Below are 18,770 nucleotides of genomic sequence, written 5' to 3'. Positions count from 1 at the left end.
TCATTGCCTCCTTTCACTCCTGCATGCAGCTTCTTCTAAAACGCATTCCGAAAGGAATGAAGTAAGGCATGCAGGAAAATCCTAAGGATCTCACTCCAAAGAAGTTCTGCTCAGAGCTCTACCATCTGGCTCCAGAATAGTAGAAGAGATAGGGTCTACTGTATGAAAGTACAGGTCCTAGATCTCAGATTGATCTTAATGTAGTGGGACTACACTTATATTCCAGGATATACAGTTAGATTGTAATTTTTGAAGAACTCACTGGGTGTAAGAACCTTCATCCATGAAAACTGTGTGTGTGTGTGTTTGGGGGTGGTGGGGTAGGGGGGTGTTCATTTGAACAAAAACATTGCATGGAAAGTAGGATTGTGGGAAGGATGTGTTGCTTTCTGAGCTGTGGAGTATTAATCTCTGCTTTGGGGAAGGACCTGTCTTTAGGTTCTTGAAAAGAAAGAGGGAGACAATATCACAGGTTTTTTTGTTTGTTTGTTTTGCCCAGCTCAACTATAGAAAATCTCAGTGGGTTACTTTTGATTGAATTTTGGCAGATAAAATTTTCATATTCCTCTGTTCCTCTCTTACATTTGCTTGATTTGTAACAGAATAATTTCCCTGCTGGGAGCCCTGAGCGGCTTCAGGATTTAAAATCCACAGTGGATTTGCTGACCAGCATTACTTTCTTCAGAATGAAGGTAAGGATGAACTGGGCTGATTTGCTAGGCTGAAGATGTGATCACAGGAGAGTAAGAATCACTGGGCAGAGCTGGTGGATACAGGATTCTCTAAGCTTACATTTCCATACATCTGTTCCCTGGGTTACTTCTGAGAGAGTACATAGACAGTAGGAAAACAAGGATGAGTTGTAAATTCTCCCCATCAGTTTTCCTGGCAATTTCATCACAGAGCAAGGTCTAGGAACACAGAAATGAATGGAAGACTCTGTAGTGGGTTTGGGGAATGCTGGGGAGGATATCATATATAGGTGAGCAGGACCCTGAGCCTGTATTTCTTCTATCAATCAACAGGTACAAGAACTGCAGAGCCCTCCAAGAGCCAGCCAGGTGGTAAAGGATTGTGTGAAGGCCTGTTTGAACTCCACATATGAGTATATCTTCAACAACTGCCATGACTTATACAATCGCCAGTATCAGCTGGTAAGAAATTTGGGGTTAAGTGGGGCCAGCTGACTATAACTCTTTGGAGCCTGAGATTTTTTTTTTTTTTGCAAGAAGCATAGTGGAAGGAGCTCAGGACAAAGTCCTTGATGTGCTCAGGGTAAATGAGTTATAGATTATGAAATATCTAAACCATGTGAGACATTTGTGGATTAGCAGGGACTCTTGGACAAAATGTGACACCTGAGTTGAACAGAAATAGCAATAAGTTTTACTTTCGTGCTGAAGAAAGTGAACCTATATTTAAGCACAGTTGAGGTGTTCAGTAGTGGAATTCTCAGTTTGTTGTGGTCGTTTTTTCTTGCTGAAGGTTAATTTTGTTCTGACTCATAGTGATCACTATAAGGTCTGTGTTGCCTTCCCCTGAGATCTGTTGCTGTCCCTCTGCACTCCTGGCTCATGAAAGTCTAACTTTTCTCTCTGGTCACTTTTGTCTGCAATGTCTTCTGTGGTATAATTCACCATCTAATTCTCAAGGCCAACCTGCTCCTTCTGTGAGGCTGTGCTGTTTCACCTGTTTTAGGCTGGCATCCTAAATCAGTGCCTGGTGACACTATCTATTTCTAGATCCTTCAAATTTTACATATATTTCCCCAGACCCTTTGGCCCCCATTTAAAAACCTGGACTTCCTTCTAGATCCAATTACCCAGTTACCGTTTCTGTCTTAGTAATATCTTGATAGCCGTTCAGAGTAGCTTTCCTTCAGTTTAACAAATAATATGTTGTTTGTCTGTCCTACGCCAGGTCTGAGGAAAGCACAGTACTCCTTTAGTAAGTTCAGTCTTATGAGCATATATGTAACTGTAATCAAAGTAGTCCGTTAGAAGGGTCTCTTTTAAAGAGATAAGGATGAAAGGATTCCAAGGAGGAAGTTACTCTTGATCAGATATGAGGGAAAGCTACATAAAACAAGGGGCATTTGAGATAGACTTTGAAAGGTAATAGGACCAAATAATAGGACTCTATTGATCTAAATTTATTGAGCATTTATCCTTTAATTCTATTTTTAATGCTTCCTAGGAGAACCTTAGTAAAGACTAAGATCTTGCTGCTTCCTCTCATTCCCAAATGTGCTTTTTGCAGCAGTCATATATTTAAAGCATCCTTCTTTTATGGTTTATAAAAATTGGTTCTGACAGCTATGGGAGGTTTTTCTGGGGTCCTTGTTTTGCTTGCTATATTCTGGGTTCCTCTGTTAACCATCTATGAATTCTCTCTTGTTGTGGGGGGAACACTATCATCACTTTTGATCTTTCAGCTATGCAGATATTGATTTGAATATTTGGTCCCTGTGCTCCAGCCTGAGAATAAAATGTAGACTTTGAAGAGGGCCTGAAAATTATACAAATACTTGCTTTAGTCTTTTTTATTTTGCTATCTGCCTTTTTCTTTTTCTCATTCTAATTTTCTTATTGTTCAATATTTACACTGGGGAAAAACTTTGATATTATTAATATTTCCATTACTGACCTTCAGTCATTGGTTCAATCATCAATCCATTCATTTAACAAACAGGCAATTAGAGATATAAAGTTGAGTAAGACACATCTCTGCCTTAGGGGAGTTTATTGTTTACTGGAGATGGAAACAAATTGCTACATTTATTGTTCTTTTTATTTTTATTATATTTTATTGTAGTTGTAGTTCTCTGATAGGTCTGTACTAGAGTTTCACAGAAAGTGCTCTGGGACCCCAGAGGAGTAGTATCTTAACCAGACTAGGGGTGTCAGGGAACATTTCACAGAAGTAAAGTTCAACCTGGGTTTTAAGGAAGGAGTAAGACTTAGCTTCAAAAAGGATCTGGAAGAATGAGGAGAGGATACCATGTGAAGAAAATAGAATGTTTGGTAGCGCAAAATTGTACATGAGTATGCTAATTTAAGAAAATAAAAGCAATTTAATTAGGATAGTTATAGCATCAGGCTTTGGAATTCAGCTATGTGAGAATCTTGGTTCTGCTGTTTACAGTTGTATGACCTTGAGCAAGTCATAAAACCTTGCTGTCCCCCAGTTTCATCATCTGAAAATGAAGGTGAAAATAATTCTACTTAATGGAGTTATTCTGAGAATCAAACAAGATAATAATGTGTAAAGTTCTTAGAATGCCTGGTACTGTAATAAGGACGTAGTGATCATGGTGTGGTGCTGTCTTCAACAGGAAAGAGAAGTGATAAGACATGAGGTTGAGAGAGGTCATATTCTGAAGAACATTTGTGTCAAGCTAAGGAGTTTAAACATAATTGAAGGCCTTTAAAAGACTTTAAACAGAGGAATAACAGTGAGATTTCCCTTATAGTAAGATCACTAAATACCTAGAGGAGGTATTGGAGTAAAGTTTAAAGACCAGTCAGGAGATCCTTGAATGATAAGAGCCAGCCAGAATTGTTTCAGAAAAAGTAAAAGGAAGAAATGTATATAAGTGATTTTACTGAGGTAGAATCAATAGGATTTAGATTCTGTCTTGGTTTCTGGTAACTTCTTAGTGACCCAGGTTTATTAAGGACTGTTAGAGACTTTGCAGTGACATGACATCACATAAAAGCCATATTCTTGCCATTCTGTGCAGCTTCACCTTTGCCTTTGTCCCAGTGAGAAATAACATCCACTCCAATATCTCTATAGAAACTCCTACTTGTCCCTTCTGGGGTCTGAATGTGAAGTGGCTCCTCTTTTCCTGAGATCCACTCTTCCCTTGTCTCTTTTCAAGCAAACTTTTTTCTTATCCAGCTAGGCAGTTAGCTTCTTAGATGCAGGTCTTCTCCCCAATGACCTTTAGTGGGTCAATAGAAGACTACCCTCCTGAAAGTTAGGCCAAAAAGCATACAAGGTCTGGCTAGTAGTTCACATAGAATTAGAAGGAGCTTCTCAGAGCTGAGATATGTGTGTGTGGCAGGGCGGGGAGTGGGTGCTCAGAGAAGGGATACCACTAGAAGAGGGTGTCTGCAGAACTATACCTACTTAGGGAAACTAGAGAGGAGCTCACTTCATCCAGGGAGTCATCTACTGGAGCAAATGAGAAGGAGAAGGAAGGGGACCTTCATGTCTCCTGGACAGACCAAGCTTGTCAGAGCAGTAACCTGGGCCTGGGAAGTGACCTTTTCAAGAGAGAAAGGGCCTCCTAGTAGTCACTCCTTTCATGGAACAGGGACAGTCTTATGGAACACAGGCTCAAGGAAGGGTCCCTGATCTAGAGGAAGGGGCATGGGATGGGGAATAAAAAGAGAAAGATTTAAGATACTCTCCAATTCTTTTGTCTCTCACTGTCTACTCTGGAACAAGAAGCAGGAGCTACCTCTAGAGGAACAAGGTCCCAGCATTCGGAACCTGGATTTTTGGCCCAAACTCATCACACTCATTGTGTCAATCATAGAGGAAGATAAAAATTCCTATACACCTGTTCTGAACCAGTGAGTATTACCCTACATGACCCTGTCTGGTTGGTGATTGCTCTGTCCATCTGTCTAACAGCTTCTTTCTTTCCTATCTCTGTATGTTTACAGTGCCACCTCTTCCTCCTGTCCGTCAGTCTGTCCCTCTGTCCCTTGTATCTGTCTGGGTAACTGTTTCTGGAGACAGGTGTGGAAACATAATGGGGGGCTCTGCCCAGACTGAGCCAGCCTCCCTGGAGTGAGAGGCTGCTGGGAGCCCTAGGGGATCCAGAGACCATGTGTGTATGTTTCTGTCCATTGTGATTAAAGTGGGACTTCATAGAGCCCACCCCCTTGCCTTTTCTCCTCCACCTTATTTAGCTTAGACCTGCCTTCACCCTCAACCCTCCTTTGGGCCTCAATTCCTTTATTTTGGGGCATTTTCTCCCCTGGACCCTCCTTGCCTCAGGGGATCCCCTTTGCCCTTACTTGTCTTATCAGTCCCTGGATTCCTTTTCTCCATATGAAACTAGCTCCGTTCCCTTGGCTTCTCCTCTCTTCAATATGAACTCCCAAGTAGTAGGCATTTTGGAATTAATCACATCAAATAACTCTTGCCCTGTTCTCTGATTGTGGTTTCTTCTGTTATTCAGGTTTCCTCAGGAATTGAATGTGGGAAAAGTCAGCACAGAAGTGATGTGGCATCTGTTTGCCCAAGACATGAAATACGCATTAGAGGGTAAGGGTCTGCCCAAGTCAGTGGGTTTCAGGCTCCTATCCCAAGCACCTTGTAAGCTGTCCATTCCTCTCCTGGGCAACTATAAGTTCTGGGTAAATGGTGCAATGAGACTAGAGGGATTCTAGCCATGGTAGGAAGTGGACCTTAGGAGACTTTGGGTGGGCAGAGCTAAAGCCAAAGGAAATAATGGAAATGGCTCTGTGTGGAAACATAATAGGGGGCCCTGTAGGTGTAGGATACACTGAGATCAACTCATCCCATGGTGGGCATTCCCAGAAAGGTGGACTCCTCTTCCCAAGCAAACCTTTTCCTTATCCAACTAGGCAAGTTAGCTTCCAAGAGAATGGTCTTGTGAAACTTATCCTTACCATTTTAAACAATCAGAGATCTTTAAATACATAGCTAGATGTTGTTATTTTCTCATATTGGGCACTGACTGCCCTGACTTTCCTAGAAAGCTGCTCTGGATTAATGTGACAAAGCCATTTCTTTCCTTATTACTCCTATAGAGCAGGGCCACAGATGTTATTATTCATCTCATTCATTTAGCTTATTCTTTTTTTCAATTCCCACCTTGGTCCACAAAGATACTATTCCCTACCTGTGTCATCTTCCCACCTGTACCCATCTGTGCTCACCTATTTAGCTGTCTTTCCTGTCTGTCTGTGTAGGTTAGTCTAGCTCCCTAAAGTAGATCTAGGAGGAGGAGGACCTGGGGCAAGCACATAGTAGAGTCTGGATCTGTTATTTGGGTGGATTGCAGAGGAAATGGCTAACACTCATACTCTCAAAACTTAATGAGGTTTAGAAGCAATTAATTTTGAGGTTGAAAGAAACCTTGAAGATCTGTGCTAAATTTGTGAAAGCCACAGACTACACACATGCATTCTATAATTCAGCCCCAGAGCAGGGGATGCATCCTGCCCACACGGGGTCTGTCCTAAGGCTATAGCATACACATTCACCTCTCAGTCTAGCGAGAAGGTCACCAGTCCTCTTTCAGGCAACATTCACCAAACTTGATGCATTTGGTTCCAGCTCTTGAAGAACTCCAGCTCCTGAAGAACTCCAGCTCCAGTGGGTTTGGGGGAAGACATAAATAACCATGAAAAAAAATCATTTCCATAAGTAAGGGGTAGTGCATGATGGAGAAGAGTTTTTCAGACCAAAATATCTGAAGAGCTAAGTTAATTTAAAAGGGGAAACCCAGGGTCTGGGCTCTTAAGCATTTTCCTGGTGCCAGCAATCAACTTTCTTTTATCAATCATATATAGGGTTCTAGGTGAGATATCTTTTCAAAGGGAGTTCTGCCAATGTTTAAAACAAGCACCAGCTAGGCACTGTGGGGCATGCCTGTAATCCCAGCTACTTGGGCACCTGAGGCAAGAGGATAACAAAGTTTGAGGGCAGCCTGGGGAATTTAGTGAGACTGTATCTCAAAATAAAAATTTTAAAAAGGGCTGGGTAGGTAACTCAGTGGTAGAGTACTTACCTAGCATGTATGAAGTCCTGCGTTCAATCCCTGGTACTATAAAAAACAAACAAAATAAACCACAAAAGAAGTTAAAAACTGCTTTAAGAGAATGAACAACTGTATTGGTTTCAAGTCTCACAGTACTTATTTAGCCGTGTGACCTTGGACAGAGCTGCTTAATTTCTATGAGCTCCCCTTTTCTGATCTGCAAAATGGGAGTGATGATGGCATGGATTTCATTGAGCTGATGAAACAACTGAGGTATATAGGATATAGTTAGCATATTGCCTGGCACTTAGCACTGAATAAGCCATTAAAAACAATAAGAGGGGGCTGGAGGTATATCTCAGTGGTTGAATGCTTGCCTTACACATGAAAGTCACTGGGTTCAATCCTCAGCACCATACAAAAAATAAACAAATCAAAAATAAAGGCATTGTGTGCATCTACAACTGAAAAAATATTAAAATTAAAAACAATAAGAAACCATTATAGGCAAAGATCAATGAACAGAATTTTTTTTTTTCTTTTTGCAGTACTGAGGATTGAAACCCGGTGCTCTATACCACTGAGCCACACCCCCAACTATTTTTATTTTTTATTTTGAGACAGTTTCTCACTAAGTTAATGAGGCTGACTTCAAACTGTGTTCGTCTTACCACAGCCTCCCAAGTTCCTAGGATTACAGCATGAGCCACCCCACACAAAGTAGAATTTTAACAAGATTTTACTCCTGTAAAACAGAGCAGCTGGAACAGGGAGAGGTGGAAGCAGAGAACACAGATAGTGAAGGGCTATTGTAACAATTTAGGGATGAAGGGCTGGCCCTGGGATTAGAGCAGAGGAATGGAAAGGGAAAAATGGCCTTCAGTAGACACTAAAAGAAGTGTTTGCTAGACCTAGTGATTCCTAGAATATGGATGGCAAATGAAGGAGAGGCACCTGGATAATAAAAGGACAGCATTGATGATGATTGTGAAACGACAACTTAAGATGCTATCCTTTACCAAGTGTTTTCTAAATAGACTTTATTGGCGTATAATTTATATATAATCAAGTAAATGTACTTTAAGAATGCAATTTGATGAATTTATGGAAATAGTAGTTCAGTTTGATTAGCATTTCAGAGAGTAGATAGATCAGTGAGAGATGAGGATGGAGAGATATGACAGAATTAAATCATAAGAGGTTGTAAGCCATGTTTAGGCTTCTGGACTTCATCCTGAGGCAGATGGGAACCACTGGCATGTTAAACAAGGGATTGACATGATCAGATTTATCATGGAAAGGCCACTCACTATGGCTACACTATGGAGAGTAACCTGAAGGGGAATGAGGCTGTCGTAGTAATCCAGGTGGTGGTGATGAGACCTAGGCAGGTAATAGTATGACTTGAAGGAAATGGAGACATTTTGGAGGTAAAATCATCAGGGGTTGGTGATTTAACTGGATGTGAGTATAGAGGAAGAAGAAAGAATTTAGGATAATACTCAGCATTGGACAAGAGGGTAAGATTGATTGGTATACTGTGTTCAACTTCACCTGGAGATGTTAAGATAGTGAGAGATGGAGACTAAAGTTAGATTATGCACAATGAAACGTTGCATCAAAACCTTTCCTAAAAATTATCAGAACCAAAGAGAGATTTGGGGATATATCATCAGACTAGATAGTTAAAATCATAAGGTTGAAAAAACTTTCTAAGGATGAAAAATGGAAGGAGCACAACAGAAGTCAGGGCAAGAAGGTTATGCAAACAAGATTACCCCTTCTGGCAGATTAACCCCACCACCAGCAGCAACAGCAACCTCAAGCAACTTTTTCTTTGGACCTTGTTAGAATGTTGAACATGTTTTAACACTCATCCGTTAGTGTTTATACCACAGAAGTTAATGTTTATTATAGAAATTGGGACCTGGATCCAGAGAACAGATAATGGATTGACAGAGAAAGTAAGAATTATATGTAAATATAGTAACTTTTAGGTGGCTGGAAGGAAGAATTAGGAACAGCCCTGCCCCCACTTCTAGTGAGTTGTTACAGGATGGAGGAAGGGGCCACTGGTGCTGCCTTTTCAAGTTTCTAGGTTTAGAACTGGTTCAAGGACAGAGGGGCTGGGGTGGAGAAGAGGGGTCTCTATTATGTCCCTGAGTTTTCTACTCTTTGTTGCTCATTGGTGTCTTTGCTCTGTCACAAGCAACCACTGTCATTCGTATTCGAAAAGTCCTCTTTCCTGGTGGTAAGAACTTTTGGTTGTTGTCCTTTTGCCTCTAGTCTTGTACCTTTTCCTTTTCCTGCTCACTGCTTCATAGAAGAGACAGCAAATGCAACTTCAGGTTGGAATGGTGCTGCCTATAGTACCAAGAGATGAAAGACCTGGGAACAAAAGTCTCTTGCAGCTGAATCCCAGGCTTCCATTTCCTCCCCAAGTGTCTGCTATACTAATTTACAAGAGCCAGCAGCCCCAGATTGGATGTTCTGCCTTGACTTGGAGGAACATCACTTGTGGCATCCCAAAGTTGAGCAACATAGTCCCCAAGGACACCAGCCTCTTCTCTGTTGCTTAGTATTTCCCCCATTTGCTTGCCTTTACCATTATGTTATGCCACCACACAGTTGGCTTTTATTATTGAAATTAATGCTTCAGTTCTCTAGGGGTTGGGGAATGAAGAGAACCTTGGCCAGTGCTCTGGACTCTGAGCCCAGCTGAGTGATCTGAATCCTAGATTTTCCAGAAGTCTCTGGAGATTCAGCTAGATGACCTTCTAAATCCATAATAATAGTCTGTTTTCCGCAGCATGATGGCCTTTGCTTCTGGCTGTGTTTCCATAGTTTCCAAACTGACTATACTTCCTACTTTGGTTTTCCCTGAATCTGAGTAGTTGTCATTAACCCATTCATGCCATATACAACTTCACATCTCTGCATTTAAGCCTGCCTGGAGGAATGGCTTGGCTACTAATATTTTCTTTAAAAATCTAGAAAACCATTGTCCCTCTACAGTCCTGAGCTGTGTCCTCAATGATCAGCATTAGCAACTACAGCCCTTTCTCTTCTTCACCAGAGGCCAGTGACCTCACTCTGCACTTCTGAAAGTTAGAACAAAAAGACTATAGGCTTCATCCGGAAATTGCTTATTTCTAGAGAAGATTTGGGCCGTTTCTTAGAGAGTAAGCTGAATAAAACACTGGTTGGAGAGATGGCTATGAGAAGGAGGTTGGGAATCACAAGTCTTCTGAGACGTCTGGTAGAGCCACCTGACAGGATCTGTTACCTTGGAAAAGTTTGGAAACCATGGCCTCTGCTGCTCAGACCTGATCCAGCCTCCCTCCCCTCACTAGAGCATGAGAAAGACCGGCTGTGTAAGAGTGCCGACTACATGAACCTGCACTTCAAGGTGAAGTGGCTCCACAATGAATATGTGCAGGATCTGCCTGCCCTCCAGGGGCAGGTGCCTGAGTACCCAGTGTAAGTCATGTGGGCAGTACAGAGGGAGGGAAGAGGGCCCCCTGAGTGGATGGGGCTGGTATCCTCAATTCATTTCAGCAGGCCAGTCTTGGAACTGCTCATTCTGGGCACTAGTGTAGAAAGAGAAGAGTGTCAAAACATGCCTTGCCAGTCTGATGGAGCTCTCAAGCATTTAACATATGCCAACCACTAGCTTCAACCCTCCATTCTCCTGCTCTGGCTGTAGGTGGTTTGAGCAGTTTGTGCTACAGTGGCTGGATGAGAATGAGGATGTATCCCTTGAATTCCTGCGTGGGGCCCTGGAACGAGATAAGAAGGATGGGGTAAGTTGGAAGCCTAGGCTGCACCAGGGCCAGGCCAGGTCTCCCAGCATTTAGTTATTGGTAGAAGTTCCTGGGCTTCCACCAGGCTGGCTGTCCCTGCCCTTTAGAGTCCATAAGAGGGATATGGAGGGCCACTAAGGCACCCCTGCTGGCCTGAGCTCTTTCAGACCCTATAAGCTTGAGAAAAGGTAGCAGCTGTGGATGGTGACCCCTGTGTATGGCCTTCCTTAGTTCCAGCAGACATCAGAGCATGCACTCTTTTCCTGCTCTGTGGTGGACATCTTCACGCAGCTCAATCAGAGCTTTGAGATCATCCGGAAGCTGGAATGCCCAGACCCCAACATCCTTGCCCACTACATGAGGAGATTTGCTAAGGTGACCATGACCCTCTCCCCCTTTCCCTTACCAACACTGTATGTACAACCTACTCTCTGTCGTTATTCAGCCCCTCTCTGCTAGGACCTCAATTAAAACCTAGCATTAGCCCATTGCCATTTGCTTGTGTCTGGGGAAGATAGACCTGTCTCAGTGTTACTCTTCGGTTGAGAGGACATTTTGCCTCTTTGTGTGAGATTCCCCCTTTATTTCCCTGATCTTATTGTTTTGGAATGAGAAATACAACCTCAGGCAAGATCCTTTCAGGGAGAACAAAGGGTTCCCACTCCTCTTCTTTCCTCCTCTTTTCTCAGACCATCGGGAAAGTGCTGATGGAATATGCAGACATCTTATCGAAGAACTTCCCAGATTATTGCACAAAAGAGAAACTGGTAAGGTCAGGCACTGGGCATTTAAAGAAAGGAAATGAGGACATTTGATTCCTTCCTGGCTTTTGAAGTTATCCTCAGATGCTCTTGATTTCTGGGTCCCTCCCAAGCTTTTCTTGAGACCCATACCACAAGATAATAAGAACTTGACTGAGTTCCTCTGAGCCTCAGTTTGGTGCTTTATCCTCTACCAAGCTAGATCTTTGCTTGATCTTTTTTTAATTGAAGACATTCAGGGAGTTATAAAAGGTAATACTGTGAATATCTGTATACCATCCAACTTAAAGGAAAAAACGTTTGCTTCTAGTATTCATTCAAGGAGAATTGTCTGAATTGGCTCCAAATCTTAGTGCTTAGGGAGAAACCATGTAATATGTAAAGTCCCTGTGGCTTTGGAACAATGTTAAAGGGAGGGACCCTAGCCTAGTGGGTCCTGTGCTGAAAGGAGCCAAGATTCAATGGCTTTATCTGTCCCCGAAGCCCTGCATCCTGATGAACAACATGCAGCAATTGAGGGTCCAGTTGGAGAAAATGTTTGAAGCCATGGGAGGCAAGGAGGTAGGTCTTAGGGCTTGGGGTCACCATACTTTCCCGTTATTCCTGAACTCTCTGGCCACAGACTATGCTATTTATTGATTAGGGATATGTTAGGAGGTTAGCTTGGGGTCTGGGCTGGCTTGATCTGAGAAGGGCATTGAGGTAAAGCTCTAGGAAGGAGTAGGCATTGGGATAAGATGCGAGGAGGGAGGAACAGGCATTGAGTTATAGCCCTAGGAGGGAGGCGCAGGCATTGGGAAAAGGTTCCAGGAGGGAAGAGTAGGCACTGGGGTAAGGTCCTAAGAGAGAGGATAAGGGGTTCAGAAGGGAAGAGGGTAAGAGAAGGAGCCTAGCCAGATCTACTTTCTGTGGATACAGCTAGATCCTGAAGCTGCAGACAGTCTGAAGGAACTGCAGGTGAAACTGAATACAGTTCTGGATGAGCTCAGCATGGTGTTTGGAAACAGGTCAGTGATCCCAAACATGGCTTTTGGAGCCAGGTGTGATCCCTGGCCAGTCCCAGAGCCCCTGCCCATACCCATTCAGCCAGCTGCAGGTATGTTGGTCTTCCCTCTGCTCCTGTTGACTGTCCCTGCTGAAGCTATGCTGTGAGCATAGACATATGAGCTCGAATAGCTGGTGCTGCTCCAGGGTCAAGGTATGAGGGCAAGGGAGGACTGCACTGTAGGTACATGTGTAGCTTCCAGGTGCGGATCGATGAGTGTGTTCGACAAATGGCAGATATCCTGGGCCAGGTACGGGGCACAGGAAATGCGTCCCCCAACGCCAGGGCTTCAGTGGCTCAGGATGCAGATAGTGTGTTGCGGCCTCTCATGGACTTTCTGGATGGCAAGTGAGTACAGCATTTAGGACTGTTCTTTGGGGACAAGCAAAACAGAGGCCATCAAACAGAGGAGCCTCTTGGGGATGGGGACTCCTGGACCCTCAGCATGGCCTCACTTGTTGACTGGACCTGCAGCCTCACACTCTTTGCCACTGTGTGTGAGAAGACAGTTCTGAAGCGTGTCCTGAAGGAGCTCTGGCGGGTGGTGATGAACACAATGGAAAGAATGATTGTTCTGCCACCCCTCACAGACCAAACGGTAAGGACACCTCCCTCCCACTTCCTCCTGCTGTCTCCCACTTCTTGATGGAGTTTGGAGTCCCCTGCTTTTGACTGATCCCCTCTCTGCCCAGGGCACCCAGTTGATCTTCACTGCTGCCAAGGAGCTGAGCCATCTTTCCAAACTCAAGGTTCTTGGGATGTGGGGTCCTCCTGAAGCTGGGGAGAGGGTACCATGGGAGGAAGGCTATCTGGGCTTTGGAGACTGAAGAGGAAGGGGAGGAGAGGAGTGGAACATACAGCCATGGGCTGGCAGTTGAGCCAAGACTTTCATGACCTCCTTGAGCTGTCCTTTACTACTGCTTTCTCTGGGGTTCCAGGACCATATGGTGCGAGAAGAAACACGGAATCTCACTCCAAAGCAGTGTGCTGTCCTCGACCTGGCCCTGGACACCATCAAGGTGGAGACCTCCCCCTTTCCAGATAGTCTTACCTCCACACACACACCTGGCCTTAGCATTCCACCCTGCCAGACTAGGTGTCCCTCAGGTTCTTACCACTCCACATTTAAATAAGTGGCCCTATGCATTGAAGGATACAAAGAAAGAGAATCAGATACATTCCTAAATTCAAGACACTTAAGATTGGCAAGGTGGTAATAAGGCAGGTCCATGTGTACTGTGATTCAAGGCAGTTAGGCAAGGTATCAAGTTCCCTAAATTCAGAGGGATAAAAGCACTTTTGGCTATTCTCCCTGCCTGAAATGTTTTTTTCCTATATCTGTGCCTGACCAGATAGACCTTTCTGTCAAACACTACCTCCAGGAATGTGGCTTTACCCTACTGCTCCTGCCAGACACCCCAAAGAGGACCTTCACCTTAGAAACTGTCCTGGCTTCTCTGAGAACAGCTGGGGAACTGCCACTCTGTGAGAGGGTGAATCAAGTGCTCATTTATCTTTCAGCAATACTTCCACGCGGGAGGCAATGGACTAAAGAAAACCTTCCTGGAGAAGAGCCCAGATCTGCAGTCTCTACGCTATGCTCTATCTCTGTACACACAGACTACAGACACTCTCATCAAGACCTTTGTGCGCTCCCAGACTGCCCAGGGTAAGGGCCTAAGAGCTTTGCATCCCCACCTTTTCCTCCCTTACTTATCTGCTTCTGGGAAGTCAGGATCTTCAAGCCCTTAGGGGTTTCTTCTTCAGAGGACTTTCAAACCTGAATCTCAGGATTTCTGGAGGGGATTTCAGTATTTACCCTAATCCATACTTATACAAGAATCATAGGGCCCTGGGAAATGGACCTGAAATTTCTTTCCCCAGACATCACCTGGCCAGTGCATATTTATTGAGCTCATGAAGCATACCCTGTCTTGCGGGGACGGACACCCTATAATACTATATCTTTTCTCATGTCTGTTCTTATTTCTAGTCAAAGGAGCAAGAGAAGCAGGGATCAGCTTGGCTAAAGGGGTCAGGGAGAAATTTTACAAAACTGATTATCTATATAAGGTCTGTAATATCACGGAAGATTTGAGTTTATCTAAAAAGATTTTTCAGAACCATTGTTCTGTAATCTAGATTAAAAACAGAGGAAACTAGAAGAGGCATAGAGGAGGTGGCAGGGGATACACCTACAGGGAAAACAAGTATATATGTATGTTTTCTACCCATTTCTTTGTCATTTAAAGGCCTAGGAAATTAGAGCCTACAACCTCTTACCCTGCTGGTCTTATATACCTTCTCTCTATATTTTACAACTGCTTCTGCCCATGATTCAGTTGATCTCCATCCAGAGAAGTCTAATGTGAAACACTGGGACACTGAACCCAGCTCTTGGACTTCTTTTTCCACCCTGCTCCATCTTTTTGCTCCCCACAGTATTTGTAGTGCTGCTTTGAATGCCATAACTCCTTTAGCCTCTAACAATTCTTCTTTTTCTGTCTTATTGCTGCTACAACCTTTTGACTTGCCTGTCTTCACTCAGTATATGATGGGAAAGGTATTAGGTTTACTGCTAATGAGGACATTCGGCCGGAAAAGGGTATGTTATACATCTTGAAGATATGAATCTAACATGAGATAACACTGACCTCCTGTGAGCTGCTTATGCTGGGGAAGCTGAACCAGGTGTTGAGCTTCTCAAGACTTGAGAAGCTCTATCTTAAGTCTTGGGAGATGAGCCATGTATTCATGTAGCCCAGGAAGGGGTTCTCTTATTAACTCCCATCCTGTAATCAGAATTTTCTCACCTCTCCACCTCAGGACAAAGAAGGGATTTATCTGAGGTGCAGAGTAGTGTTGTTTTCTCAAAATAGGGTGGGGCCTCTGCTAAGAGGAACCTTCACATTGACTTCTCAGATTGAGACTATAAAGAGTTGTTCTGTGAAGGGGCCTAGATTTAAGTAAGACAAAGTCTTTTCAGTGAGGGCACCCTCCCAAGTAGGGGCCTCCAGAAACCCTGGGGATAAGTAGGAGGTTGCTACTTTTGTCTAGAAGGGACCCATAATGTTCTATTAAGAGACACTATAGGGTGGACATAGTTTACACACACAGGGGTAAATGTAGGGTGATGGCACTGTCCTCCCCAACATTTTTTAATGAAAAATTCTTCAGCCTAGGAGATAGAGGTTTGGGGATCCTGAGATATCCCTAGTACATTTTTAAAGAAAGTTTTTTTCTCCTAAGATGCTGTCATCTTAACTTGTGTTATAATATATAATTATAATTCTTTATCTCCTTTCTTTCCCTTCTCCCATTGCTTATTTTCCCATGGCTACTGTGGGTGATTGTTTCTTGCTTTAGGGTATAGGGTAGTGGCCCCCTAAACCCTCAGTGTTGCCTGGAATAATTGGTCCTAAAGACTTAGAGTTCTCCAATGGGCAATTATCCATCTGTCTGTTCCTCAGCATCTGGTGTGGATGATCCTGTGGGAGAAGTCTCTATTCAGGTGGACTTATTTACACACCCTGGTACTGGGGAGCACAAGGTTACAGTGAAAGGTGAGCAGTGTAAACTTATAAGTCTGACTTTTCTTGCCAGTAATTTCACTCATCAGTTGAAGGCAGGGGCTGCCCATCCCAGCCTTGCACCTCAGCTTTCCTCCAAGGGAAATGTCACCTGGGGCTTAAGAACTGGGAATACTTGGTGGGATCACTCACAGGTTTCCCTTGTTTGGGCAGTGGTGGCTGCCAGTGATCTCAAGTGGCAGACAGCAGGTATGTTCCGGCCTTTTGTGGAAGTGACCATGGTTGGCCCACACCAAAGTGATAAGAAGAGGAAATTCACAACCAAATCCAAGAGCAACAACTGGGCCCCCAAGTATAATGAGACATTTCACTTGTAAGTTGTGGGATGGGAAACCTGCAGGAGTCTAGTATGGGGGTTCCCTGGGGGGTAAGACTGCAGAGGTGGGGAGAGGAGGGATGGACTGGATGACAAACTGGGATGAATTCAGCTGAAGACTCTCAGCTCTGGCCTCCTGCCTTCTACCCTGTACTCACAGCCTCCTGGGAAATGAAGAGGGTCCAGAGGCCTATGAGTTGCAGATATGTGTGAAGGATTACTGCTTTGCCCGGGAGGATCGTGTGCTAGGGCTGGCTGTGATGCCTCTGAGGGATGTGGCAGCCAAGGGCAGCTGTGCTTGCTGGTGCCCGTTGGGCCGGAAGATCCACATGGATGAGACAGGCATGACCATTCTCCGGATTCTGTCTCAGAGGAGCAATGACGAGGTGGCCCGAGAGTTTGTGAAACTCAAATCAGAGTCCCGTTCCATGGAAGAAGGCAGCTGAACACTCTTGGTGTATGTGTCCACCAGGCAGCACCTATTGCACAAATCAGCCAGTGGGGGCTAGCTGTATATCCAGCCTAGGGTCCTTGTAGTAAAGAGGCTGATCTCTTTGGTTAAGTATATTTAAGGAAATTTGGGGGACATTGAGAGTATGACTTTTTACAAAAAGCTTCATGAATTCCTGAGTAGCCAGTTTGTGGTACTAGGAGCTGGACTGTGGGAGCTGCTGCCTTTAGAAATTTTCCACAAAGAGAGAGGGACAGACATTTCAGAAAGTGTCAGTCATTCTTGGTAGATACCCCTCTGCTCCACTTCCAATGTCTATACTTCTCCAAACCACACCTTATCCAGTTAGATACTCACATTCCAAGTATTAGAAGAACAAGTTTAGAGGACCTGGAGTTTGTTCCTGGCTGGCTAAATAGTCAGTGGAGCCTATAGATATTGCTGAGCTGTGTGATTTATACTGGAGAATGGGAAGGGAAGGAGCACACAGAATAGAATTTAATGTCTTTTGAGCAGAATCTACTGGTTTTGTATGGCTCCAATGAGAACAAGGCTTTGAAAATGAACAAGATACTTTCTGGAAATGAGCTGTGCTAATCTCTTCCCTCAGATTTTATCTGTCATGAATAGAAACAAGTTCACATGGTGCTTCAGAGCCCTGAGCAGACTATTTGTTTGGAACTCACATATCAGGGGCCATCTGCCCAGAGTCCCCTACCTCACCTCTATAGGCAGGGGAGTGATCCTGAAGACACAGGAGGTTGTTCTCTTGTGTATATACCTGAGAGCTAGCTGAAGGGTTTTCTTCTCGGTAGACCCGGAATAAAGCCAAAACTTGTGGAAACTAGAGAGGGTTGTCTTATCTATGGCTGTGTCTTCTGACTGCCTTCCTTCTTGCAGAAAGTTCTAGTCTTTGGCCTTTCTCCCTGTCATCAGGGTCAGCTGCTGGTCCCCTCATAGATGTTCAACCCTACAGAAGGAGCTTGGACTCTGATCCCTCTGTACAGACTGGATGGAGAGGGCCTCAACATTCCATGGGAGGTCAGACAAATTCTTGCAGAGGGTCAGATGGACTTCCCAGGCCCTTGCTCAGAGATGTGACATGATCCTCTTGGATTTCCTCAATAGCAACCTCCTGAACTTCCTGAGGACTCAGCATTGTCCACAGCTGTACTGGCCAATACGTGAAACAAGAAACCAAGCATCTTTGCTGTTTTTAATTATTGTATGTGCCATTGTTACAGGAAATTATAGGCTAGTCTGTAATAAATTATCTTATAGCAGCCTTTGGAGTCTATTAATAATGTGAATGGTAGAAAACTATAGAAACAACCATCTATATAATGGTAGCTTTTGGCCCAGTGGCTTCACACTCATTCTCCCTTCCTGTTCCCACAAATGATAGAGCCTAAAGTAGTTCTGAATGAGCACCAAATAGTACAGCAGCAAGTGGGCTAGTGTCTTGGCCTGGACCTGAGACCACCAACCAGTTTAATAGACTCATGTATTAAAGTCATCTATAGGAAGGTATCAGCTTCCTGCAAAAGGTCCAGAAAAGTAGATGATGTGTGCCAGTGCTTCCTCTTTCCTTTGTCTTGGATTACTAGGACAAACCATAGCCCTGGCTATGAGATAAGGCAGGATCCTACCAGGAAAAGATGCTGAGGGCTGAGGCTGCCATGGCCAAAGGGTTAGGCCTAGGAGTACACACTGCCTTTCCTTTAGATTCTTTTCAAGGAAGAGCTACATTGAAAAAACTATTGCAAGGAGGAGTAAATAAGGTAAAAGTGAGACTTCCTGACATGGGGATCCAAAAAGCAGAAGCAAGAAAAATGTCTCGCCTACTCTCTCAGCCTGCACTGTCATCACCTGGAGCGGGGAACTAGCTCCTTTTCCATTTGCTTGCTAAATAGATCCTCACAGTTCAGGTGCCAAGTCATGTAAAAAACTTCCTCCTCCTCTCCCAAACCAGTCACCTTCTTGCATCAAAATTTCAGCTTCAAAATTATCCCTTGAACCCAATGTCTCCCTTCAGTTCACACTATAAGTGGCTTTTAGT

General features: G+C 44.0%; 1 protein-coding gene across 15 annotated transcripts in view; it reads left to right on the top strand.

Moving 5' to 3' along the window:
- Window positions 1-17,994, top strand: part of LOC124101322 (protein unc-13 homolog B) — a 221,093-nt gene extending 203,099 nt beyond the window's left edge. For 5 of the 15 annotated variants that reach the window (XM_058578120.1, XM_058578118.1, XM_058578122.1 and 2 more), the window contains 19 exons: window positions 603-692; window positions 1,026-1,154; window positions 4,456-4,583; window positions 5,198-5,283; window positions 10,099-10,225; window positions 10,452-10,548; window positions 10,780-10,923; window positions 11,238-11,315; window positions 11,793-11,870; window positions 12,228-12,316; window positions 12,550-12,702; window positions 12,829-12,952; window positions 13,047-13,103; window positions 13,293-13,373; window positions 13,876-14,023; window positions 14,903-14,959; window positions 15,825-15,917; window positions 16,098-16,257; window positions 16,421-17,994. In XM_058578120.1, the coding sequence (XP_058434103.1) occupies window positions 603-692; window positions 1,026-1,154; window positions 4,456-4,583; window positions 5,198-5,283; window positions 10,099-10,225; window positions 10,452-10,548; window positions 10,780-10,923; window positions 11,238-11,315; window positions 11,793-11,870; window positions 12,228-12,316; window positions 12,550-12,702; window positions 12,829-12,952; window positions 13,047-13,103; window positions 13,293-13,373; window positions 13,876-14,023; window positions 14,903-14,959; window positions 15,825-15,917; window positions 16,098-16,257; window positions 16,421-16,706 (2,205 nt within the window). In that variant the 3' untranslated portion in view covers window positions 16,707-17,994. The remainder of the gene's footprint in view (window positions 1-602; window positions 693-1,025; window positions 1,155-4,455; window positions 4,584-5,197; window positions 5,284-10,098; window positions 10,226-10,451; window positions 10,549-10,779; window positions 10,924-11,237; window positions 11,316-11,792; window positions 11,871-12,227; window positions 12,317-12,549; window positions 12,703-12,828; window positions 12,953-13,046; window positions 13,104-13,292; window positions 13,374-13,875; window positions 14,024-14,902; window positions 14,960-15,824; window positions 15,918-16,097; window positions 16,258-16,420) is intronic. The other 10 variants (XM_046457222.2, XM_046457220.2, XM_058578117.1 and 7 more) reach the window with 6 other exon arrangements.
- Window positions 17,995-18,770: the final 776 nt, after the last annotated feature.

The sequence above is a fragment of the Marmota monax genome, unplaced genomic scaffold (assembly GCF_021218885.2).
Source record: "Marmota monax isolate L192 unplaced genomic scaffold, Marmota_monax_Labrador192_F-V1.1 WCK01_AAM20220418_F8-fsc00069, whole genome shotgun sequence".
In the NCBI taxonomy this organism is placed as follows: domain Eukaryota; kingdom Metazoa; phylum Chordata; class Mammalia; order Rodentia; family Sciuridae; genus Marmota; species Marmota monax.
This window is presented reverse-complemented; position numbering and strand designations above follow the sequence as displayed.